The 26,123-nt window shown below is 48.2% G+C and overlaps 1 protein-coding gene across 1 annotated transcript in view; it reads right to left on the reverse strand.

Moving 5' to 3' along the window:
* Nucleotides 1-2,767: 2,767 nt before the first annotated feature.
* LOC146599593 (heparan sulfate glucosamine 3-O-sulfotransferase 3B1) overlaps nt 2,768-26,123 on the reverse strand; it is a gene marked incomplete at its 5' end in the record, with an annotated part of 31,544 nt that continues 8,188 nt past the window's right edge. Inside the window, one exon of the mRNA XM_085298348.1 lies at nt 2,768-6,932. Within this exon, the coding sequence (XP_085154474.1) occupies nt 6,314-6,932 (619 nt within the window). The remainder of the gene's footprint in view (nt 6,933-26,123) is intronic.

The raw sequence follows: 26,123 nt of genomic DNA on the forward strand, positions 1-26,123 counted from the left end.
AAAGCTGAGAGATCAACTCACCCACCATGTCTTTTGTACCACTCCCCGCAAAGTGGTACGTAGGGCCCTGCAATGATCTGAAATAGGTGTTTCGGTGAAATTAACTGTGGTCTGCAAACAAGGCAAATCCTGACTGGCAGGAAGCTCTAACAGACTCCCAATGGCCACAAGGTTTTATCCCAGCTGAAGGTACTCACACTAACATTTGACATAGGAATTCTTTTCTCTAATAAAGAGGCCATTAAACAAGGTGCTGAACGCTTACCTCGTGTAGAAATGTTTGAATGATTTATGACAAATTAGTCAGTATTATTACCTTCTTGGATATATGCATTAGGAAAAGAGTTAACACCATAGCTCTTAACCACAGAGAGAAATTGGAGGATAATAAAGTTTAGCTTTAAATAAAGCTATTAATGGACAGATCTGGTAGCTAAGACAGATTTTTCAAATGGAAAAAATAACACAATTCAGGAAAAGCAGCAGAGCAATTCCTATTGCAGGMGTCTGGCAGCTAGGGAACTGGAGTTAAGACAAATGGACAGCCAGCAGCACRAACTCACAGCCACCTAGATAAAAGWGATATGCACTACACCCCAGTCCCCARCAAATAGCATTCAGGAAAACAGAACTTCTTCCTGAAGCCAAGTCCAGGTGAAAGTTTTCTCAAGCTTCAGGGTTCTTTCAGGTTCATCATTTCAATCCACTACCCAATAAACATAGAGCCATCTACAAAACCCACCATTTCAGTGACTTTTAGAGTGGATTCAATTGCTCACAGTTTGCCAGCATTTTTTGCCCTCTCAAGTTCTACCCAGCTGACTCTCTAGTGCAGGCAGGCCACCCCACCCTTCTCCCTCCTTTTACCTTCCTTCATCCTCCTCAGAGATGTCTCCAGGTGCAACAAGGAGGTGCTCACGAAAGTAGCCCATTCCCTTACAACCTACTTTTTCTCCACTCGGTATTTACCCATCACCCACATCTGCACCTTTGCAAAGCGACACTCTTCTGGGACTTTTTCTCAGCACTGACCCCAAATGTCTCCTGCACTAGAAATACAGTTTGTACAACCTGGAGGCAACCTTTTAGTTTTAAGCAGTAGCTCATCATCTTTCTCCCATCAACCTCTTCTCATCCAGAGAAAAATAAATCCACCTTTGTTATCACCATTATCATCAGCAACATTTCAGTGGTTGCCTCAGTTTTACGTATTTGTCCATCAAACAATTCTTCAAGAGCTTTCTTCTTTAGCAGTTGTCTCCACCCCTCAGAGCCATTAGGAAAAACCCTTCAGCCCATTTCCTTTGAAGAAAGCCCTTCTTTGTATTCAGGACCTGATCCCACAAAGAACACGGACATCCTGACTTTTACCTTCTAGACGTTCTTGCCATTACCCACCCAAAACAGCATCTCAGAATGGGATCCAAGCCTAGGTGCACCTGGAAGTCACCAGCAGGGAAATGCAGAAGACGGATCAGATGTGAAACTTCGTTTCATAGAGACTTATCTAGGAACACAAGACAGGTGCTTTCACCTAGACTGCCTCAACTGATGGTCTCCTATGTAGGAAGGATCCCTAAGGTGATAGCATCAGGCTGAACTGGTTCTCAGGGTGCCTGCAGAGCTAATATCTGATAGCAACCAGGGCACACCTGCCTTTAAATCCCAACCAAGGGGGCAGCATCAATGAGGTAACAAGCTGCTCCACWCTGACATGATGGAGTCAGTTCTCAGCACAACCAGTGGCACAACCAACTCATATGCTACTTTAGGCACTTTAAAGTAAAACTTATGGGCAGGTATTTAAAATGTGAGGTATCTACAGAATTTAAACACTGCCAGAGTGTGGGAGCCACTAATTTCAGTCCTCGAAAGTGCTTCAGCACCTAATTCTTYCTAGATCTTTATAGTGAACATTTAGTTTTGATCCTTTTACAGAAAGCCTCCAAAAACTGGATGAGTCTGAGACTCCCATCCATCAGTTTGCATCCATGCAGCACATGCAAAACTCACTAAGAACAATCAAATTATTTTAATTCAGTTCAGTTAAGTGGCAATTGCCACATTACACAAATCCATAAYGCTCTTTAGATGCTGTTTTGTATAGCACTGGCCTGGGACTCTTCTGAATTTAACGATAATGTATTTTTACACCTTGAAGTGCTGAGCACGTAGGGAGCAGTAGCAACTACTGGCCCCAGGGGGATTGGCCCAGCATCCCTAGCAGTTAAGGGCAATGCTTTCAGAAAGAAACTTGGTATGAGGAGCGTTCCATGGCGCTGGCCAGGAGGGACCAGACCTGTCCTGCAYCATCCCTGACACAGGAAGGTGCAGAGCCCTTTCACCAGCCACCAAGACCACCTGCTTTTCTTGGAGGGGCTGAAGGCCAGTCCACGGGTCCACTTCGCCAGGACCGTGCCAGGGGAAGGAGCGTTCAGCAAGGTGGACCATCCCATGGGCAGTGCAGCAAAGCCCCAACACACGTGTTAACCATCCAGCAGGGCCACCAGCTCCCAAACACAGCCCTGGGCTTCAGAGGAGCTCATGAGCATGATTAAATCCCACCACCTTCAGCAGGCACTTCCAGGTTTTGCTGCAAGGCTGGCAAATGTTGAATAGACGTTCACAGGATGCCCAAGCGGTGGCTGGATGCCAAATGCGGCCCCAAGTGCTACCGAACCCAACTGGCCTCCATGGCTGTCAATGAACGCAATTGTGGCCATCGCTTGGTAAAATATATTTTTATTTGTTCATACAAATAGTATGAATTATCAGAATCATCTTTCTTGGTGTAAAATTAATTTGTGTTGTACATACCACAAAATACTTGATTTACATTTTTTTTTTCAGATTTTGGGTGGGGAGGTTGTGGGGATTTTTGCTTTTAGGTTTTATTTTATTTTGGGGAGGCTTTTTTTTTTTTTTAAGTGAATTAGCTATTCTCTAGTACCATGTTACAGACGACACATCACTAATATCCGTACTGCACTTCAGAATACACGACTGAATGAAACTCAGCCATAAATTAATGTTACAATGTGAAAAAAAAAACTTCTAATCACATTCCCAAGCTTAAACTTCAAGTTTTCTTTTTTAAATTATGACAATAGCATTGACTCCAGCATTTGCAAGTCAGATGTACACCACGGGGTATTCACCTTTATTGTTGCATTGGTTAGGTAAGGCCTTTCTGTTAAATGAAGTCTAGTAGTCTAGTACAGACTTCATCACAAAGGATATTGAGCCAGAGCTAACAATTTGCTTAAGGTTAGAAGAGTTATTATTCACTCTCAGGATTTCTACTCTCCAACTAAGATTGCTTCATGAGGGCACTTTGCAGGGAGGCTTGATTACACAAATCAAGCCCCCAGCCTGCTGCATTTCATGGAGCTGAGGAAGGCATCAGGATATTAAAAAGTTGTTTCCAAGAAAGCAAGAGGGAAGAGATATGGGATGCTAAATCTTCCAGCATTAAAAAATAGGCAGGCACATGCACACACACTCCAAAGGAAACACAACGGAAATGAAGCCAYGGCAAAGCAATAAATCCCAGAGGCTCTTGCCACTTGGCCAGCGAAGCAGCTTCGGGGAAGTGGCGTAGTCAAGTTCGGTAGCTTGCCCTGGAGCACACAGAGACAGGCTTCGTTCTGTCCATTGCATAAGCCAGACAGTAGGAAGACAGAGGATCTGAGACCCCAAAATCACTCTTTTCCATCARGTTCTGGTTTCCCCAAGGAAGTATTTTCCTTCTCACCCCTGCACCCTCAACCTATTCCCCTCAACCATTCAATGCTAGCAAGGTGCCTGTGATAAAACAGACACACCTGCGCACTTATCACCTTGTCCTGGCAGTGGGGAACAGAGCAGGCACCCTGGCTTAAGCAAAAACCAGAGACTCCAAAAATGCATAAATCCAGCACCACTAAAGGTTGTTATCTGACCAGGGCAGCACAGGGCTCCCGTATGCTGTCTAGCACCCTGTGTAGCCCTTTCACTACACTTCCATTTTTTTTTGTGTAGTCACTTTTGTGACCTCCGAAAGGGGGACTATGTTGATCCGAAGTGGCACTTTTGTTGCTAGAAATGCTTTGGGGCAAAAAAAAAGAGAGGATTTGCAGAACTTGCCTTTGTGTTGGAGCAGGAGATGTTTGGAGGCAACTCCCCAGGAGGAATTTGCATCTTGCCCCCACCAGCTTTGCTACAGGGCTCAGTCTTAACACAATGCATCCTCCCTTTCCTTAGCTGAAATGGCCCCAAAGAGCCTCTTCATCATGAAATAGCCAACRCAGACAGCTGTAAGGGGCAGGCAAGAGCAAGGAGGCTGTTAAAGTAAATGAAACAGCTGGGAAATACCACTGACTACACCCTGCCACAGCTGGGCATAGCTCAGTAACACKCTCTTCAAAGGCTTTTTCTATGGGCTACTGCAGGGAGAGGTGCAGGGCTCTCATTTATCCAGGCAACACATGTAAAGCTAGAGTATCAACACCTGTTGTGCATTTGCTGTTTCAAGTTTTACTACATTGCACACCTTACGCAAGGGCTCAGACAGTAACATCATGAGATTTACTTAGGAYGCTCCAAGCTGGTGCCAATGCATCCTCTCAGGTGTCCCTGCACGCTCTAAGTTAGGTGCATGCCTATAGTGTGTTGCATCTGAACTCCGAGTTGGATTAAAGGGTTTAAAAGCCCACATTCGTGCCATAGTTGCACAATGACAACACAGCTCTGCTTCTGTTACAAACTCAAGGAGCAAATCGTTTCTGATATTACCTCAYTCCACCTCTCAGAGGTGGAACTGCTATAGGATGTGCCTTTTTCAGRGTAGGAAAAGGGGTCAAAATCTCAAATGGGGCCTGAGATGTAGCAAGTGGAAATCAACCCAGCATGTTCTGACATCCCTGAGCATTAGGCCTCACCTGAGGGATGGGTTTTTAGGTTTCTGTACCATGGTCGGCCTGTTCCTGTCTCTGAAGGCTCAGGTTCCTGGGCCACCCAGCTGCCACCCCAGTGCTCTCACATGCCACTCCTGAGCCCAAGTGCAGCCTCCACTTCCCCCTGCTTTCCTACAGATCCATCTCTGTTGGAAAAGCAGCATCTCCTGGCTCTGAACAAACAGTGCTCCAGGGAGAGACCACAGACAAGGTGTCCAGCCAAAACGTGATTGAAGTCAAGACCACTAACAGGGACAAGGCTGAGGTGCCCTGTTCTTCTTTCACCCGTTTCACCTCCCAAGGTGCAGCCAACTGTGTCCTCTGCAATCTTCTACTGATGGGGACAGCCCCRAGCAGCCACATCAGCTTTTATAAACAGCTCCATGGCTCTGGTGGTGTCTTTGGTGCATGCAAACAGGTTCCTCTCCCTGCATTGCCAGTTTAGCCTCTTCTCAGCAGGGCCCTGTGTGTGTGAGTGCTCCTAGAGGTGACACTTAAGAGTCATTCAGACCAGCACTGAAAATGCCACACATTATATATATATATAATTCTATTTTTTTTTTTTACATTTGTCCTGCAGTAAAGATTTAAAATGCATAGAGGGATAGTGGGAAAGAGCCTTCTTGGTGAAAGGCAAGAAGGAGAAGACAACTCTTCCCATGCAACAGTCTCTCAACCTCCCCGCTTCTTCTCCTTTAGAAAAAAAGCACATTATCCATACAGCAGAAGCTTGGGATATGGCAGCCAGCAGAAGACAGCCAGGGCAGTAGGAGCTTTATGGCTTGGGGGTCCCTATGCTTTACATGCACTGGTAAAACAAGCGGTTGTCCAGCAAAGGTTGGATGGAGACGCACAACCTCCCTTCCCATCCACCCCAGCTCCTCCGTAACCTGCAACTGCCCCCGGGGCCAATGGGATCTGCCAGCAAAGCTGCAGGATGAGGGAGCACAACACCCGAGTAGAGACTGGGACACCGTAATAGGGAAAGCAAGTGTTTATAAAGGCCAGATACCCGTAACAAAAATAAATTTGTGCTTTCCCTCCTGCCCCACCCCCACCCCACCTTTTTTTGTTTTTTAAATACAAATTTTTGTTTAGGAAAAAAATGGAAGCACCATCTGTTACAAACCAAACCAAAAAGAGGAAAAAAAAAGAAAAACAAGGAGAGACATATTAGAATTAAACACTGTGGAATGTTAAACAGGTTATGGGCTACCGTTCTAGCCAGTGCGGTTAGGCAGCTTAGTGAATTAATTGCTTAGGAATTAAAAATAAATTATTATAAAATAGATTTCTGTACATTTTACATACATATATATCTCTTTATATACGCAAACCGTGCTGGGCAAGTAATTACAGAGGGCTTTCCCACACCAGCCTCAGTCCCAGCCGAAGTCCTGCCCCGTCATCTGGTAGAACTTCATGTTGAAAGGCCGGTAGAAGTCCCGYAGTCTTTGYACCACCTCTTGGTCTATGTCGGGGTGGGTCCTGCCTTTCGTCTTCCCCAGGCAGTGGGGTTTGCTGCTGCCTTCYGCCTTCTTCAGGCATGGGAAACCCTTGGTTTTGTTGAAGTAGAAGTGTTTGTCCGTGATGATCCTCTTGAGGCCCAGAAAGTCCTGGACCCTGCCCAGCTCCCCCGCAGGGTCGCTGATCAGCCTCTCCCCGCTGACAAAGAGGATCTGCCTGATAGGGAAGTGCAGGAGCCAGTTCTCCAGGTGCTTGGCATAGATGCCAATCTGGATAGCGCTCCACGAGGTGTCAATCAGGCCTGTAGTCCTGTTTTTGAAGGTCAGGCTCTCAAAGGTGGGGATATCAGGCTTCTTGGAGAGTGTCTGGGTGTAGTCCGATATAGCTCTGGTCACAGGGTCCCGCACGACCACGATGAGCTTTGTGCCCTTAGACATGGAGGAGATGCGGGCTGGAGCTTCCTTGGTGACAAAGTAGCTGGGAGTCTTCTCCATGGTGATCTGCCCCTCGAGGGTCCTAGGCATGAGGTCCCTGCCAGACAAAACACACACACATTGGTTAGAAGGGCAAGGAAGGGGGAAGGAAAAACGCAAATATACATATATATATTTATTAATATATTTATCAGTATATATTTATATATACCCAGACACAAATGCACAAGAATTTTCCTCCCTAAAATGCCTACACAGGTCTTTTAGCCCATACAGATAAATCCATTTCCCAATGATTTAGGGATTAGGGGAGATTATTATTAAAGGCCATTGCATTAGAAATCCAGCTCAGTAATCCCCTGGTTATCCATCAGTGGATTATCTGGGCTGTACAYTGCACCTGTAGCATGGCTAGCTGTACCGCACCAGCCCTGTATGAATCAGGATGAGTCCAGAGCTGCATTTCACATGGACCTGGGCCAGGCAGCTTTCCAGGTTCAGCCCAACACCAACGTGGGAGAGCAGAGCTCCCTCAGCCCCAGTCCGCCCTCCCGTATCACCCAGAGGTTCGTTTTCCCCAAAGTAACAAGAGGACCCGTGTAATGCAAAGGCTGGCGTTCATCAAGCTTGTGCACATCTTCGCATGACCCAGCAGCCAGCTAGGACAACTTATCTCCATGCAGAACGCAGTATCAGCTTGAAAGMGGGCTTACCCTTAAAAATACACCCTTGAAACCTAAATACTTGAGCAATTCCATCTTATTCCTCTGGCTCATGGGTGAAAACTAGAGAGATCACAGGAATGATGGAAGTGGTCTGAAGGAGGAAGAATGACTTTCTTTTTCTTGACATTCACTAAGCAAGCCTAAATATTTTAGACCATTTGCCAATATTTTCCCTTTATAATCCAATGGGACTCGTTTGCGCCAGGCTGCAAGACAGTTAAAAAAGAGATGAAAGGGGAGTCTGCTGCAAAATTAAAGCTATAAAACTTGATTAAGTTTTCAAAACAGCAGAGAGAAATGACCAACTAGTGTGTGATCTGCAAGCTTTAAACAGCATTTACCTCGGACATATTATACTGCACACAGAGAAGCTGTTAGTTCCTGGAGGCTGTTCTCTTCCCTTATTGTTTTTATGCTTCTACAGCACTGCTCACAGTGGGCCCTTTGCAACCCCCAAAGCCACCAATGACTTTTATTAAATCCAATGGTTGCCCCAATGAAGAATTCAAAGGGGAAAAAACTGACCCATCCRATCTAAGGCCAAATAATAGGAAAACCAGGAACAAATGGCCTGATTGAATCAAAAATCATAGCGTACCTATGCAATTTGGTCAGTAGCTATTTATGCACCCACTATAATGGTATTTTACTCCATCATCTCCTGGCATTCACCTTAATGCAGTGGGTCTGCTGGCACCAACATCTCTATCCTCTGCACCGTGGTGAGGCAAGCCCTTCTGCACCAACCCACTGGGTCCCCACGGCAAATCTGTGCAGGTCACTGGGAGAGGCGGCAGGCAGCCCATCGACAGGAATGCTCGACCTTGGCTGATGGGATATCAGCTTCTGGAAACCTCCAAGAGGGAGCTACCCCTCTGGCCAGTTTCAAGGTCGGGCATGCCAAGTTTCACATGTTATCCACAATGTGAGATAAAACGGTCTACCAGATTCGTAGGAYAAGTAACCTTCTGGAAGTCAGAAGCCAGTTTTTGCCAAAAAATAGTAAGCAAAATAAAACTCCAATTAATCTTTTGCCTCCCTGGCTACCTCTGCAAACCCCTAATGGCAGCACAGAACAGAGCCAGTCAATAATACTCAGAGAGTGACTCTTAAATCTAATGTGAGCTGATGTGGATTTTGACAGACTACTCATTAAGTGGTGTCTCTTTTTATGGCCACATTAAATCTGAGTTCTACATCCTGCATTGGCCACCGACCGGTTTCTAKCTTGATTTAAGAGGTCAGTTTCAACCCATGAAGTCCTTAATGGCCTGGGACCTGCCTAGAGAGAAGACTGCTTTCCAAGATGTGCTCAGCATGGCAGTGCTGGCAGACAGTCACACTGAAGCCCTCCATAGCAGTCAGTCTGTCAGGTATGAGGCCCCAGACCTTGAGACCATTTTCTCCTCAAGGGCTACCAAAGCCRGTATTTATTAGTCTCCAGGGAATGAAGCAAGACTTATTTTTTTCCTCCTTGCACAAGAGAAACATTGAATAGGGCTGGGCCATCAAGCCGTGTGAAAGAACCGTGTGAAATGCAGGAGGAAATTGCTGGGGTGGAGGTGCTGAGTCAGTCGATCTGGTTTGGGAAACAGTGGCTCTTAATTACCATTTCAACAAACATAGGTGAGTGCACCAGTCCACTCCGCTGGAAGTAGAGAAAAAAACAAGGAACAACTTTGTGTTCACCTCTTTGAAKGAAGATCTACCACCCTGATCTCAGTGCCCTTGTGGTCTACTCAGCATCTGAATCTACGCTCTTGACTCGGTGCTGAGTACARCCAACCTGCTTTGTTTTCAATACAAGCTGAAGGCACTCAGTTCTGTGCAGGTTTAGACACTCTATTTGGAAATGGGTCCTCTGTGGTACACACCCTCCACTGCACCATCCTTGGCATTTTGCAGACGGGTTTTCTGTAACTAGGAACTTTCCTGCTGATAAAGGCAAAGGACATCGACACTGCTGCCACAGTCTGCCTTGGTCAGCAGAGGCTAAAATGAGCAGAGATAGAAATGGAGTCTCCAACCCAAGAACAAGAACTGAATCAATCAAAGCTTGCCCTCCAGACCCTTGCTCCAATACTCTACTTCCTTCATTGCACCCAGACAGAAGCCAGGCACTGCCTAAGACTAAGACTATTGCAGTCCATGGATAAGGCTTGAATCCCTGACATCACATCACATCACAGGAAAGCAGAGTTTCATTGCAGAGGCCTGCGCACAGCAAGGATCTTTCCCATAGTTTCCATAATCTCCAACAGAGGCTTCATCCATCATGCTGGCAGCTGGAGACAACAGACCCTCAGGGACAGGAGTAACTGGTTAAGCGTGCTGCTCTGAACTCATATAGGTGGAGATGCCACAGAGAACAGTTTAATCCCATTCAAACCACAATTGGAAAAGGGCAAACTGACCCACATATAGCACTACAGCTTCAATACAATACCCTAGATGGAAGTGTTGGTGGAAGCAGGACCAGTCTCTGCACTGAAAGCATCTGGTCCTGAGGCTTCAAGATAGCAAAAGCTGCACTAAACCACAGACATTGCAAAGCAATGGAAAAAGGAGTCATAACGGCCAGAGAAGCTGTAGCCATAGAGCTTGTGCTGGCAAGAGTTGACCCCTCTGGGTGAATGGAGAGAGGTTCAGCAGAAATCCACGTGAACCACAGCCCAGTAGCAGGTGGATGGAGCTGCTAATAYTCTATACAGTTCAGCAATGGGGCAGTTCATGACAGTTATGCTGTCCTTTATTTCCATGGTGGCTTCAGAGACGCTCTGCAGACCTGAGCAACTTCTGCGAACTCTGGTGCAAGTAAGAGCTGCAGAGGTGCATCCACCACTGTTGGCGGTACAGGAGTAGAAAGGGAGAACAGAAGGGGAACTAGCCTGTRGGAAAGAGAATTCAGTTGAGCCTTCACATGAAAGCAGCCACACCAGTCAGGATAGGAGCTAGATGGAGACACAACGGAGGGCTGCAGTGGATACTACGGTGGAAAATAAAGATAGTACGAAAAGCTTGGCAGGCAATCCATCATCTTGTTATCTCTCTGCCTCCTGGCAACCTGGAATTCAAAGACTTCTGGGAGCCAGAAGTTGCATCCAAACTGTCGTATTTAATATTGACTATGAAGTGCCTAATCTTTTCAAACCTATGAATACTCTTGGCCTTGAGGACATCCCACAACAGAGAGTCCCAGCACTGAAGCACTGCTTTTACCCACCCTTTGAACCCCTCTCCTGCTGCCATTGCTTGGGGAAGGGTTAAGGCACCTGCTTTAGGAGCACTGAAGAGAAAAAGCCAAGAGGATGAATGCCAGCAGACTCCGGCATCCCTCGTTCCCCACTGAGCTCAGTGGGCAAAGCGCTGGTGGAGCTCAGCGCAGCTCTGCCAACCCCAGTGGGGCTGCAGCCTTATGTTGGTGGGGGACCTGCCCCCAAAAGTGCCCGAGGACAAGTCTCAGCAGAATGAGGGAGCTGCTGCATGAGCAYAGCTATGAATTTTCTCCAAGCGGAGAGCAGAGCCCCTAACTCTGAGCTATTAACATGTCAAGAGAGACAGAGGAAAAGCTTTTTCTTTAATGAATATTTCCTCAGTGAAGCCTGCATCCTTCGTAGGCGAAGTGATAGGCTTAGCCTAAAGATGGATTGGCCTACTTTACCTATTAACCACTTAGACTAATGTAATAAAGGCTCTCTTTATTCAAACAGCCCTAATCCCCAGCCCTGTGCTGGAATAAGAAGGGATGCTAAAATGAACCTCACCAGGCTGCTCCTTGGAGGGGCACCGGGAGGGGATTTTTCTTTTTTTTTTTTTTCTTTTTTAATCACAAACTTCTCTAATGCGAAAAACGGACCCGGCACGAGATAAATTTACAAAGTCAGAATGACAGGTGGCCACACGGTAATCTAATCCTGCAGCCTAATGCCCTTTGTGGCAGCTTTTGTCTGCACAGAGGGACTCGCAGCTAATCTGCTGACACTCTGCAATAAAGAATACGGAGCGGGGCTATTGCCAGGGCCGGGAGGCGGGGGGGCCAGAGGGGCCTTGCAAACCGGTGAGCTGTTACTCATTTGTAGCAAGTTGGCAGGTAGGAGAGACCGGTACAACAGCCCGGCTAACCAGCCACACAGCTAGAGCTTGGCAAGATYGGTGGGGAAACCCAACTGGGAGGACGGCCGAGGGCCGGGACGTGCACTCGGCCGCTCTGCTGCGCTGCACCCAACGTGGGTGCATTGCTGGGCATTGACTGCCCCCACAGCCCAGCGAATCACATCCGATACCGAAGCCCTGATGGATCTGTCTGCCAARAGACCAACTGGGAAACACTCCGGTAACCCCATAGTAAAACTCCCTTCGCATTTATCACGGCAGTTGTGACCATTTTATCTCCAGGGATGCCTGGGTAGAGCTTTTGCTCCCCTCACGTGCCCCTCCTTGCTTCCTGTTATTCATAAACACCAGTCAGCCATGGGGCTAAATCCAGCTCGGGATTTAAGGTGCCTAAAGCCTCTACCACAGCGCTGACTCATCCTAGGGTGGCTGCAGACCCAGCCACCCCCAGCCCCAAGGTTACCATGAGGCTGTGAACTGCAGCTGCGGGAAAGCCCAGGCACCGGGTGCTCCAGCGGGTCCTGCTCCCAGAGCCGCTACCCAGTGGCTGGATTCGCCCTCCGGCCATTGCACATGAGCTGCCTCAATTTCCTCCACAAGGATGACAAAACTTTGCTCCTAGAGGGAGAAGGATGAGGTAGGGCTGATGGTGTATGGGGTATTCTGCAAACAAGAGAAGCGTCATTATTGCTAGGGCGAAACACCTCAGTGTCCATCAACCTCCTCACAGCCTACCAGCTTGGAGGCAAAGCCCAGTTCTCTCCCTAGAAGCAAGGAATATAGCGGAAAGGGAGAAAAAGCAGGTCAAACTGTTTTGGATTTGAGCCACATTCATGCCAAGTTCAGGCCTRTAATCCAGAACCAGTTGCTTTTCTGTGCAGCAGTGCACATTCAGAGCATCCAACTAACTTCAGGCCACTTTCTACCCAGATTCCTGACTGGTGTTTCAGGAAGACAAAACGTGGTCTCTTTCCATAAAACTGATATTTGGAAACCTGGCAGTTCCTGGGGAAAGCACCCCAGAACCCTAACAACGGCCAGTCTAACAAACCATGCAGACTAGATTCAAAGCTTATGGCAAGAAGGTGAATAGAAATGAAAAAAGCTAAATAAATAAATTTAGATCAAGTAAGCTAATTCTACTGATCTTGAAAAAGAGCTGTAGACACTGAGAAAAGGGCACATTTAGGGAGATGATATCTCCATCACTGCCACTAAGCAGCTTTGTCTTCCACCTCATCCACCCTGCCAGGGCGATAACCACTTGTTCCCACTCTCTGAGACAGCATGTTGCTAACAGCAAGCAGGAAAAATTTACAGCAGCTATCAAAGCAGCCAAGGGCCAGATTAAAAACGCCACCTTGCAGCAGAGCCTGATAGTAAGTGAGAGCTCCGAAAGGAATAAGGTCTGGGAAGCAAAACTGCAGTCCARGACAACAGTTTTATACCATTTTTTTGTCTTGAAAATACTGCATTAGAGCCCCATTTGAAGCACCTTTTCTGCACGCAGAGTTCCCTCAAGAGCTCAGCACCAGGCACTCGGCTCTCACACCGGCTGCAAGCAGATGGTTCCCGGTGCAAGGCGCCTCCCAAATTCACACTCGCTTCCGCGAGCACCGACAGCGCTCAGCACCTCGCAGGATGCCAGCCCCCGTCACCAGCCCAGTGCAGCGGCATCCGGCGGAAAAGCCTGGAGTCAAATAGAAGCTGCGGCGCTCAATCCGCTCTAACTCCAGTTGGCCCTCCTTAACACGGGGCTGGCCTSTTGCACCAGTCCCAACGTGCTCAACAACCGGAGAACGAGCATATTCCCAGCTTTGCTGGGATGCAGGGGTCTTAGAGAGGATTTTGAAGGGCTTCCGCCCCCGTCTCCTTTCTGCGGGGTATTACCATACCCAGACCACATTCACTGGAATTTACCACCAGCTTTCAACTGGCTTTATAGAGCTTAAATTATGCACTGTTATCTCCATTATCACTAGCGAGCAGAACTCCTTCATCGTTGTTACCAGAAGCCAAAAGCCAAAAYAAGCTAGATTACTACAAAGGCCTTTAAAATCCATGGCAAATTTTGCAAAAGACTTTAAAATCACCAAAAGGAGTCCCAGCACCCACAGGCAGAAGGGGGTCTCTGTTAGAAATACAGCATGGCTTAGCCAGCAGCTCAAAAGCTGGACTTTTAATGGCRGCACTTCCTTCCAGCTTGATAATAAAATGATCAAATCCCAGAAATACTATTTTAAACCAAGACTCTGACAAGTCCAGGGAAGAATGTTGAAGTAATAAAGCTTTTTAATTACATCCTGGAGTCTGCCATCAGCATCAAGGTCAATGGGCTTTGAAATTACCACTTGGCTCTGATTCTGCTTTCTCATGGCAGCAGATCTGGGTGAAGGCAGGAGAAAAACGAAGGAGGAAGAAACGGAGAGAAAGGAGGCAATACCAAATTCCTATTCRGGGGTGGGAGCACTCACAGGTTTATTATTTCACACCTCAGATTTTTCTTTCCATAATCTCGCCTTGCTTGCGCTGCCCGCGTCTCTTGATGTCACATCAAGGACCTGTATGGTAGCACCACGGCCTCTCCTTGTTTTACTAGCTGGTGGCAAGGGCAACAYGTGTGCCTTCGTCTCAAGTGGGAACCCGTCATTTGGGCTGGCAAACTATACAACAATAAAACAGAACGGCTGTGAACCAGCCTCGGCCTTTTTGAAACGGGTGTAACTCTATCCAGTGCCGTCAAACACTTGCCATGACATTTACACAAACCAGATGATGGGAATTAATGAACTTCAGGGGTGAGGAAGGGGGAGATAGAAAGGAGGAGGGAAAAGGGGAAAAATAATTGGGCTTGCAAGTCACCTCCTCCTCACCCACCTCCCCCCTGCCCCCAGATTGCTGCCAGCTCCCCTTCACCTGTTGGTGAGTTTGGGATTAGCAGGGGGATGGAGAGAGAGGATGGTAATAACGTGTGAAGGCCCCCCATCATGAAGCTGCACAAGGGCGTTGATGCAGCTGGAGAGCTGGTGCCTAAGTCTTCATGGGAGGCACAGTCCCATACCACCCAGTGCCCCACGGGAACAGGGCTCGCTCCTTGTCCGGGGATGGGCAGCAGGGTCTGATCTAAATTCCTTTGAAGTGGATGAAAAAAATCCCATCAAAGGCTGGGGAGTGAGGGGAGATATGGGGCCCTGGCAGATGGTCCTTTCGTCTCATGCGGCCTCCCTGCTAAGACCCAATCCATGCACACAAATCCAGCTCACACCAAACGGCCCAGGCAAATCAACGCAGAGCAGTGCCCCAAGCTGGACACAATGCACCGCTGTAGTCATTAGCTATTTGGAAAGACTTTGTCCAGTCCCCAAAATTTGGTGAGATCAGACCTAAGCACTGCTCCAGCAAGCTCATCCTCCCCACTTTGCAGAGGAAGGGAACAGAGGCAACTTGCCCAGGCACAATAATGGAACTGAGAAGACCCAGACACCATCTCAGGCTCATATCCAACCAWCTAAGCACACCACGAGGGCTGTGTGTGATCACAAGACTTACAGCATTGATAGCTGTCTGAGCTCCGGACATGGACCACATTGGATGTGAACATAGGCTGCAGAACTTGGGCCATACACAAAYAAGGGCAGTTTGATCAAAGGCTGGTACCTAAGCAGGCCTCAGCTACATGTCCACCTTCCCCTTCCTGAGGGAGACAATCCGTCCATAGCTTCCTGCTGTGAAGGGGACACCAGTGCTGGTTGGATGAGATGGGAGGGAAGAGAATGGCACTGGTAAAAATGGGCTTTCAAAAAAAAAAGAGGAGAAGCAACACAGCTGGAACACTGCCTGCCTCCAGGGCCAGCAAGAGATGAGAAGGAGAAAAGCTTATGGCCATTGAATCAGGTGCCACCAGCAGCTTTCTCCTGGTAGCTGGTTCCATCTTAGGAATGCGAATTGGTTTTATGTGCAGAACCAGTTTCCACTGCAAAGGTTTCCTCCAGACACCTGCTCCCGCCTCCACAGGCTGAGGCACCAAGCCACATTAATTTCAGGGCTGACCTAGATGAAAGCCAAAAACACCTCCCTCCCAAACACCTCCCCCACCTCACGGCTTTAAGTATCATAATTAGAAGTGCAGAACCAAGATAATGACATGTTATCCCCSATAGGGCTGCAACCTAGTGTACCTAAGTGTCATATATGGTGCATTGTATAACTATGGCCTATAGGGTAAGGAACAACTTATAGCAGTAGAAACAGCTGAAACACTTGAAAGCAGAAATAAAACTTAACACGTCTCCCTTGTGGCCGACAGACAACATATGCAGCCGTCATTTCCGAGACATGGTTGAAGAAAAGTCACAAAGCCATTCTTTGAGCTTTTGTTGGGAACCTTTGGGAGGAAGATCTTAAAAGGGTTGGTGACCAGCCTGAAAAGCTTGAGAGAAACATACCCCACTTGCAGATGCTCCTAGGAACACAACTGCAGCTGGCAACCCTTCCCTTCTTCCTGGTGGCCAGCTAACCAGCTACTTCAAGTTTGACAAGAACAAGCTCTAGTGGCAGACAGTTCAGAACTGTGCTTTGCAGACTTCTCTCAGCAGGAAACATATGTAACCTTAAAAAAATAAACAAACAGAAACCCCTTTTGTTGGCTGGGGTCACCATTCACAACTGTCTTCTACATCAGGTACTTGCACTGGAGCAGAGGCCAGAGCTGCTCCTGGGTCASGCTAAGCCTTCCTCTATCCCAGATCCATGTCTCTGCTCCTGGCCATAAGAGGACCAGGGCAACGCAACTACTAGGCAAGCAATACTTCTCCTTCCCCCTCCACTCTCCCAGCCTTCAATTAAATTCATCTCAGGGACTTTCCTGGGCCTGACGCAATTTATCTACTCAGTAACCCTCAAGAGATCTCTCTACCAACCCTTTGTCCAGGTTTCTCTTAGATYCACCTAAACTTTCTGCAGGCATACCCTGCCCTCATTCTTCTCCTTKTGTGCTGTGCACCAGCTCCCAGCTTCATGCACCCATTCTTGCACCAAGAGACACCAATCAGCCCATTCTTGCCCACTACCCCAGCCTAACTCACATTTTGCTGACTACTGCATCTGCTGCCAAGACAGCTCTTTGCAGGCTGAGGACTCCTCTCACAGAAGCTACTGCAGCCCTACAGAGCAACTCAAAATGAGGCCACTGTGATCAGATGGCGCTTGTGCACCTACCCGAACATGTGCTGCAGAGATGTGGGGCTTTCCTCTGGCTCAGGAGGGGGAATTCCCAATTATTTCTTCCTCTCCTCCCCCAACAACAGCCTGAGAAGCTAAAACTGCTCAGCGAGCGTTCCCTCCTCCTTTGCTGGAGCCAGGCAAGAGGTTCATCAGCACCGCCAGTTCATTATACAGGCCCTCATCTTTATGTAAACACTGAAGCCTCTTTCTGTCCCCCATCCTACTTAAAACCTCTGAACTTCCACTAAATAATGATCTTCAATCAGGGCAGGGGGAAGAGGGAGGGAGGGAGAAAGAGGGACAGCGCTTTACATATCAAAGGGCTGCTTTGGAGGGATTTACAATAATTTCAGATGAAGTGGTAAATACTCTATTCACTTTGGTTCCTCGTCAGTAGTAATTATAATCCTATTAGCAAGGTCCCAAGAAAGTGATTGCATTATCATCCAGCGAACATCTCTATGGATTTTTTTCTTTGGGGGGGGGGGGGGGAGGGGGTGGCAGGGAGCATAAGCAAGTAAAGAAATAGGAGCAACAAAAGACGCAAGGACCAGCACCTCCCTTCCCCCACGAAGGATTTGATCTCTATTGTCCTACTGCTTCAATTGTGCTTCGCTGTGAAACTAAGAGCTTTTGAGGGCAGTACCAGGGTGCAGCCAAAATGAGCATCTTATTCCTATCGGTCAGCATCCCTCCCCCCCACCCCGTTTCCTTTCATGCCCTGCGAGATCCCCCTCGCCAGGGACCCTCACAGGCAACAAAGAGCGTGAGGTCCTGTTCCTGGCGGGCCCGAGGGGTGGCTAGCAGCAACACTTCGATTAAAAGCTAATTGCTGTTTCTGCATGAGTTCTTCAGAATATCGCTCGGCCTTACCGGCCTTTTATCGCCCACTGGTCAAGTCATGTGAGATTACACTGATCTGTCTCYGTTTCCAATAAATAAATAAATAAATAAAGGCATTTCTTGTTTAAAAGAAGAGTGGGGAGGGGGTAGCTTGGTGAAACTCATAATTTGGGGCAGGGGGAAAATCCTAAACCCAATAGGACTGAGCTAACTAGCAAACTAGGACTTTTTTCCAGCAGATCCCAGGCACAACTGTCTCAGCTGATCTGTGTCTTCCTGCTTGATGTCACCTCTTGTTCAGCCTGTTGAAGCGTTTAACAGTTTGTCCCTGCACCTATGCCCCAGCTGCACCAGCATAATCTCCTTCTCTCTCTTATGGCACCTAAAGGATACCAAAATTAGCCCTCAACACCTCCACCGAAAAGCTTTTCACCTCARAACATAGCTAGCTCACTTCTGCTCAGCTCTTCTATGGATAGAAGACCACAGGTGACTTAGGAGTTACACTGCTGCAGGTCTGGGACAAAAGATCACCATCATGATGTCCGAGTTTATCACAAAGCAGTAGAAACACTTTTCCCTGTAAATTAAATGGAAAAACAGCCTGAAAAGGGGACAGCGAGAAGAATTTTAGGCATCTGCAGAGATTGAGAGCTCCCGGCTCACTCGGAGGTAAAGATAAATTCTCAGGATTGCCTCTACCTGGCTTCTGGCTCTTACACTATCATAACTAGATGAATTGGCCATTTCTCCTCCCTCATAAATTTATAGCCTTAATTTAATGTTATGTTTCTAAGCTTTGCTAAGCAAAGATTTGGTAGATCTGCTTATGCATTCATAGTTACAAGGAGTTCTGCTCTTGTAGCCCAGCAYGAAGACAGCGTTCCCTTGACACCAGGGACATTATTTCTTGAATATATCACTACTTCCAGAGCACACACATATCCCCATCCAAAAAAGGCAGTGGAAGAGAGTCAATGTCTTGAGTTATCAGCTAAACTGCAGTAACAGGAAAAAAGGCAAAAACCAAAGTGGGGCTATTGCAGGCTTTTGCTAGCTCAACTTAGGCAAAAGAAACTCAGCTTGGAAGAGCTTTAAAAACAGATCAGCAAATCAGAGCTGGTGCAAAATCCAAACCACAGTACTGGTACRTGAAGGCAATAGAAGTGGCCCCTGCAGAGGAGGACAGAGGGCCAGTATTGCTGTCACTTGGGTTCAGCCATCCCTAGACCTCTCTGATCTCCAAGGGGGTTGGCTATGTTRCGCAGCTACACCACGGGAGTACCCTAACTCAAAGAGGAAAGCCATGGTCTCGGGCTGGGACCCTCACAGCACTCTGCGAAGGCAGGGACGTGCTGCCTGGGACCCCTCATGCAGCAGTAAAGGACTTGATACTTCTTTGAGGGTCCTTGTAGCCCCATTGCAGTAAGAGGTCATGCAGCAGACAGTTATATAAAGTYACCCATGTCCAAGCAATACCGGCACCTTGGAGGGGCCCAAGCAATATCCATACTGCAGACTTCTCCCAGAGACTCTTCCCTCTTGCCCRTTCCCTTCTCCCTCATGATGGACCAAACCGGACAAAGTTTGCACAAAGCTGAAGCCCCCCACAAAAGAGGCAGCCTTCACATGTAATCACAKCTCCTCCATACTCTTCCTCAGAGCCTGCAGTGGAAGTAACAGCTACCAGGAGATGGTTTGAGTTACTCAAAAAGATCGCAGGTTATGGAGGCTGTGAGTAGAAAGAGCTACATCTCTTCATGGGACAGCCTCTCACATACRCCGTCAAGGAGCCCAGCAGAAGGCAGGGATGCTCCCAAGGCTCAGCTTAATGTCAAGAGGGAAGCACTGGGCAGCACCCTGCCATGGGCTCTGGTGGTATTCATTCTTCAGCAGCACACACACAAAACAAGTACAGAGCAGAGCCCTTAGCCCCAAACTGCTGCCACATCCACTGACTTGCTCCCTTAWTTTGGAGATGTTGGAAAACCACCAGCACTGCCATTCATCTGTCTTTTGGAGATCTCTTCTCATCATAGTGCTTAGAAAGGTGTCTCCTTGCTGCAAAGGGATCAGTCTCCTAGAAGGTTTAGATGGTAAACTGTCCACAAAGGACCCCAYGGACACAGGCATTTGGAGTACCAGGAGAAGTTGTAGCAAGTGTTCAGGTGTGCAGAGAGCAGCTCTGCAAGCATCATCACAGACCAGCTACAACCTGCTGGCTTATACCTGGTGGCCCTGAAGCACCAGGAACTTCAAGAAGCAGCACACAGCTTTAATCCATGAAATGAGTAACATGGCCACTAATTCAAGCCTATTGCCTCTCCCATGAGAGAAGCTCAGGGAACTTTGCCTGTCACTGCCCACAGAGCAGAGCTCCCTTGGCCACATCACAGAGCTCTCCTGCAGGGACATGTAAGGAGGCTGGGCTGGCTGACTTATCCACTGCACACTGTGCAGGGAGCCCCCACTGCGTCCTGTCTGGARAACTGAGTAGACCCAGCAAGTCTGATGTCTCACACCTCCCATTAGGACATTAGGAGATATTTCTAATCCAGGAAACCTGTGGGAGTTTATCCCATCAGCCTCATCCCTAAAGTCCCTGCTGTTCAAGGCCTTTTACAAGGCCCCTGGAAGGTCCCTGGAGATAGTATAGAATTTTTATGTGGTATACTGGTGGCCCAATACCCAGCGAGAAGACAGCATCTCATTTTGGACCCAATGGGCATGTCTTGTTCATCTRATGCAGAGGAGAGACATCTCTTTATGCATCCACCAACCGCCCATACTGTGACAAAGCACCAGAGCTGCATTTGTGTAGTCAATGCYGCGTTAGCCAGCAGTTTCCCAGAAAGTTCCAGGGTGGCAGCCTGCAGAGATTATACAGATGTGGAGTTTTTACACCATAAACTTACAAATCAACTTCATGGTTAAGTACAGGTGCACCAGTGACTACTATGTTGCCCCTCTCTAACCACCAGCAGTGCCACCAAGGCACACAAAGTGAGCTGCTTTCTCACCTACCAGGCAAGAGTGGAGATATGTGGGACACGCTTGCACTGACAGGTTGGCTGGCTCCATCAGAGGATTAATTCYCTCAGCAGGGGAGAGCAAGCTGCTCCTGTGATGCCCTCAGCTTCACAGCACAGGGATGCAGCCGGTGCTTCTGCACACCTTCCCTCCCCACCAGAGCAGCCACAACACTACATTTCACCTGTGCTAATTTTGCTGGAAGGGAGGGGAAAGAAAAAGAAATCCCCTACACCAGAGTCCTTACCTAGATGTTGCCCAAGTCAACAGCTGCCAAACAAAACAGAGCCAGCAAGATATGGGCAGGACCTTGGTTCCTCTGTTGCCCCGTCCATAAATCATCGCCCTGCTGAGAGGTCTTTTGTGTTTCCCTCCCGCCCCCCTCCCCAAGCACATAAATTAACGCCCTAATCGGTGTGCCTGTACRGACAGGTAACAAGTCACCTAGATAACATGGCCTTTTGTTAGGCACCCGCGCAAGCGGCCCAAGGTTTGCACAGGGAGGGCCTTCTTCACCACCTTGACACACATTCCTCCTCCTCGAGCCCAGCCTTCCCACGCTGGGGCTTTACAACCACGATTAGACAAGTGCTGCCCGATAAGCCCTGGGTAGAAAGGAGCCCCACCTCGAGCGCTTCGGTTGGCAATCGGCCCTGGCATTTCAAGCGTCGGGGATTGCATTCAGCCGAGGCCAAGCTACCTTTCGCTCGCCCAGCCCTTCCTCCTTTCTCCCTCCTCTTCCTCTCACAGTYATGCTCTGTAATTCCCAGTGAAAGCAATCTCCTCCTTTTCCCCACCAGAGAAGCAGACCCACCACTGGGGAGGCGGTATTAAACCATCATGCAAAGTTAGGAGCCCCATAARGGTCTGTTGCTGAGGTGGCCACCTGAGAGCCCCACTCCTGCTCCTCTTCCTCACTGAGAGATAGCAAAGGAGGGAGGAGAGTTCATCTCCTCCCTTGCTGGATATGGCAAGGAGCAAAGTTTTTATCCGCACTCCTTTATTTTATGCCTCAGCACTTCCCCCTCTCCCCCCCCGCACAGAGAGCCCTGGAAGCATCTTCAGCTCGGCTGCTGGGCAGAAGCAGGTTTGCTGACCCACACAGAACTGGCTCAGTCCCTCCACAGCAAGGCAGCTCCTGGCAGTGAGGTCAGGGCAGRCTTGAAAAAAGGCTGAGATAGATATGTAAGATCTGAAGGTCTAATAATAGCTTTAAAAAGCCAAGCATGATCTCTAGGAACCCATCYTCTGCCTCTGAAGGGATACCATTGACTAAAGGTAAGCCAGCATCATTTCCTGAACAGCCGAATCTGAACAACGGAGTCCTCTGAATGACAGCTCAGAAAGTGGCTAGCTTCCTATTTTCAGCATCACCCCCCCCAAAAAAAAAATAACAACTTTTTTCTGTACTTTTTGCTCACAGATATATATATATGCATATTCCTAGCACAGGTCTAAAGACASTGGCAGGTTTCTGCCAAATCCCAATTGTATTGCTCCAAATGGCTTTCCAGCAACATCCAAAGCAGACATCTAACTTTTTCACACCAGGCTTCCTCGAGTTTTAAAGATAATGAGATGCTCTCTATAACTGACAGAGCACAAGTAACCCAAGAGGTGGCCGAGACTTCCAGTGATGAACAAGCTGCCAGAAGAAGACCTGCTACGTGGGAAGGGACTGACCTGGCAAGCGCACCCTGCCCTTGCATGGCCCAGCTCTTGCCGTACCACAGGAAGCAGGTGAGCACAAGAATTAACATCAATAAAGTGCTTTGAGAACCTCACATGAAAGACTTAGAACTACCATGAAACCAGAATTTCTGCCTCAGTGCAGGATCTAGGCAGAGACGTTAGGGAGGGTTTGGCCCCCACGACTCGCCAGCTGGCTTTTCATTACCTTGACCAGCCAACAGGGTGGTTCAAGATTTTAAAATTGGTTTAGACTTTATTCCAGGCTGATCTATCTAATTCATTTACCCAGGTCTCCTGTCTCCTTCCTAGCATAAGCAGATATTCCTTGCTAAAGAAGGCTGGAGCCTCCTCTGGGTGCAAGGAAGAGGCCGTGCCGAGCAGGACACAAGCCTGCAGTAATCTGGAAACTGGCCTGGCCAGCATGGACCGTATGAGGACGAACTATATTTGCCACCTCATGGAACAAAAGGTCTAGCAAATTAATACACTGCTGATCCTCTCAGTACTGATCCCTAAATGCATTTTAATACAAATGGGATTGCTGTCTCGACCCATTCATTAATGGATTTGCGATTTACAGTCACAAAGAAGTGGCCAGTGCACTGGAAATTAAGGCAGCTCCATTGTAAACAGATCAGGTTAATAAGTGAGAACACATTTACCCAGATTAAGATTTTTTCCCCCTAACAACACCTATCAGACCACTGTGGCTTCCTTAGCCTCTCTCCACCCTTTTCACCCCCCAAASCAAACATCAAGAACAGAAAATAAACTTAAATTCCAAAAGAAAGGAATAGTGTACCAGGTCYGATTGATGAAAGCAAGCTATGGATTAGCCATGCTACTATATCCCAATGTTGGTACTCAGCTCCACGAGGTTGCCAAATTAAGGACAGAGCAGGAGGAAACAAAAACAGTCTTGAGAAAGAGTGAAATTCCCAGCAAGGGAGTCAGACAGGCACCAATTAAAGACACATGAAGGAGCAGGTCTGTCCACAAAGTTCCCTTCTCCTCCAGTCATTACACGGGATCATGACTTGGTCATAAAGTCAGCTAAATGCAGTCAAGAGCTCTTTAAAGAGCAGACTCAGCTAGTGAAGATGCACTGCTGTAGGTACAACAGATGCAAAGCACTGCTTCTAATTAAAAAGGTATTCATGTAATTAGAGACTTTACATCGCCATACCAATGACTTGATCTAGCCCAGCACACTCGCTCAGGCTGTATTTAAGAGGGCTCCTCATGCCTGCCTTTTGTTTCTGACTACCTGGGTCATCTTTCCTTTAACCGTGCCCACTTCTCCACTAGGCTGTAACCCATCCTGGTGGCCAGGACAAGTAGGTCCATGGCCACACTGACAAGCAGAAAGAACCTTGTGGAGTTGAATCAAGCAGGCCAAACTCTGACAGTTTTCCGTCACAAGTAGGTCCATCTTGCTAACCAGCTCCTGGCCATGCTGTGAAATGGGCACACAAACCAGCAGAGTCCCCCCTTGCGGAGAGCTCATATTCCTTCCAAAGCCTACTACACGGACAAATCATCCCGTCGTCCCTCAAGCCCCTCTACATAAAGAGCACAGTGGGCTGTGTGCTGAGGCCTTGGAGCACAACCCAAGTGAAATGACTTTTCCCTGAACACSGAGGAGCCTGAATAAGAGCTATTGTTATTCAGATGAAACCAAGTGTCAGATTAACAAATCAATGGGCATAAGAGATATAAAATGGGTTACCATTGAAGCCTTTCAAATGCCCAAACATATGGATGAACCAAATGTGAATTGTAATTGACTCACCCACACCTTTGATCTCTACACTCTTGGGTTCCCAAAGAGACAGCGACGTCCCCCTCCGCTGGTGCTGAACTGATTGGGGCCTCCATTGAGAGCCCTCACAAAGCCTATTCTCTCTGCTTCCATCTCCTGGATGTAGACATATCCTGGCATTCAGCAACTCAGACAAGTCAGCTCCCGTCTTAGAGAGGGTGACGGAGCAGAAGAACTCGACTTGAGTGACCCCACGCGACTTCTCACCTGGGAGCCCCACGATCCCAGGGCACTCTCCCCACCAGCCCGTGCCATCCTCAGCCTCTCCTGCATGGCCTTCTGCACGCGGCTCCCCTTAGAGAGGCACTCAGAGGTGCAATACAGTCACTGGAAAGCAAGTCTGTGCAGTAAGTGTGCACTCCCCAACTGCTCCCCAGAGCCGGCGGCGGGGTTTGTTAGATTTTCCAAAAGTTTCACTGTACATAACCAAGAACCAGACATTGCCAGAGGGGGTGTGGAGACCGCAAGCACTTGAGCGCACTGCAAAGCCCAGACTGACATGGACACGCTGGAAGGTGCTTTGCTCTTCTGCAGCAGCCTCAACATCAGACAGCTTGTATTACCTTTGCTTGCACAGAAGAGACAGCTGATTCTTCTCCTGTGCTGTTACTGTAGGTACATTAGAAGTAACTTGAAGTTTAAACCAAACCTGAACCCCCAATTCTTACTTTAGGGGTTTGCAAAGGGTGAGCTTTAACCAGTTTTGGGTAGATTTGAGAGTGTCAAATGAAGCATTGTTTTTGATACTATAGACACCTGACAACTCTGCAGAGTCACACAGCAAGTATTTGTTTGGCTTTTTGTGCCTCATTACAATCTCAAAGTTCACTGTCGATCTTCCACGAAACTCGGCCCTGCTCCTTTTTCCATCCCCAGTTCCACCTGCACAGATGGCTTTTATGTTTTTTTTAACCCACACTGAAATTTTCCCACCACCTAGGTAGCAAACAAAAATTAAGAAGCTCAGTTCTTGCTACACCGAGTCTGCCAGCACTGGGCATCTCAAAACTCCTGTAATTGAAGGTGAATCCCTGGTAGTTTCCCAGCATTAGGTACTGGATCCCAGGGGAAGCGATTCCCAGCTGGGAACGCTGCACGTGCCCCTTCCTGCACTGCGGCTGGAGGAAAATGGGGTCTGATGGGGGAACCACGATAACCCTTCGTGGGACAGCTGAATGTGCAACAACCACAGAGCTGACCTGCAGAGGACGGGAGGAAGGAAAGGAACCCGGGGAGAGGGAGAAAACTCACAGGCTCTTAATCTGCTTTAGGACCGCCTGAGCTTGCTGTTTATATATAGCTTAATTAATTATTACACTGCATTTAGCAGTGTGACCTTGAAATTGTCTCTGGGGGGAGCCAATAGCCCCAGCATAGGACCGGCAGCCTGCCAAGGAGCCGGTGCGCGCGGCAGCTCCGGGATGCCCCAGCAAGCAGCGGCAGCCCGACTCCAGGAGCGCACACGGGCGCTGAAGCAACTCCCCGAGCGCCCTCGTTCAGCCCCTCTGCTGTGCCGAGCCGGAGCCCCATCCGTACCAAGGCCCCCGGGTCCCTTCAGTGGCTGCTTCTCATCCTTGCACGCGCACGCTAGTCACCGTCTGCATGCAAACGCCGCTCGCGTCCAAGGGCTGCGGCGCACCTGCGATTTACTCCAGCACCCTTTAGTTTGGCTTCAAGTCCGACCCATCTTTAAAATAAATAAATAAATAAACTGAAGGTATTCCAACACTGCAGGTCTTGCCAGGTTTTAAACAAATATTTAATAGCTAAATGAAGCAGCAAAAAATTTTATTAATAAAACTCCGAGGTTTCATCCTCCCCCTAGTGACCAGAAAATTGC

Source organism: Rhea americana, unplaced genomic scaffold, assembly GCF_003343005.1.
Source record: "Rhea americana isolate MKP2758 unplaced genomic scaffold, rheAme1 scaffold_138, whole genome shotgun sequence".
Taxonomy (NCBI): domain Eukaryota; kingdom Metazoa; phylum Chordata; class Aves; order Rheiformes; family Rheidae; genus Rhea; species Rhea americana.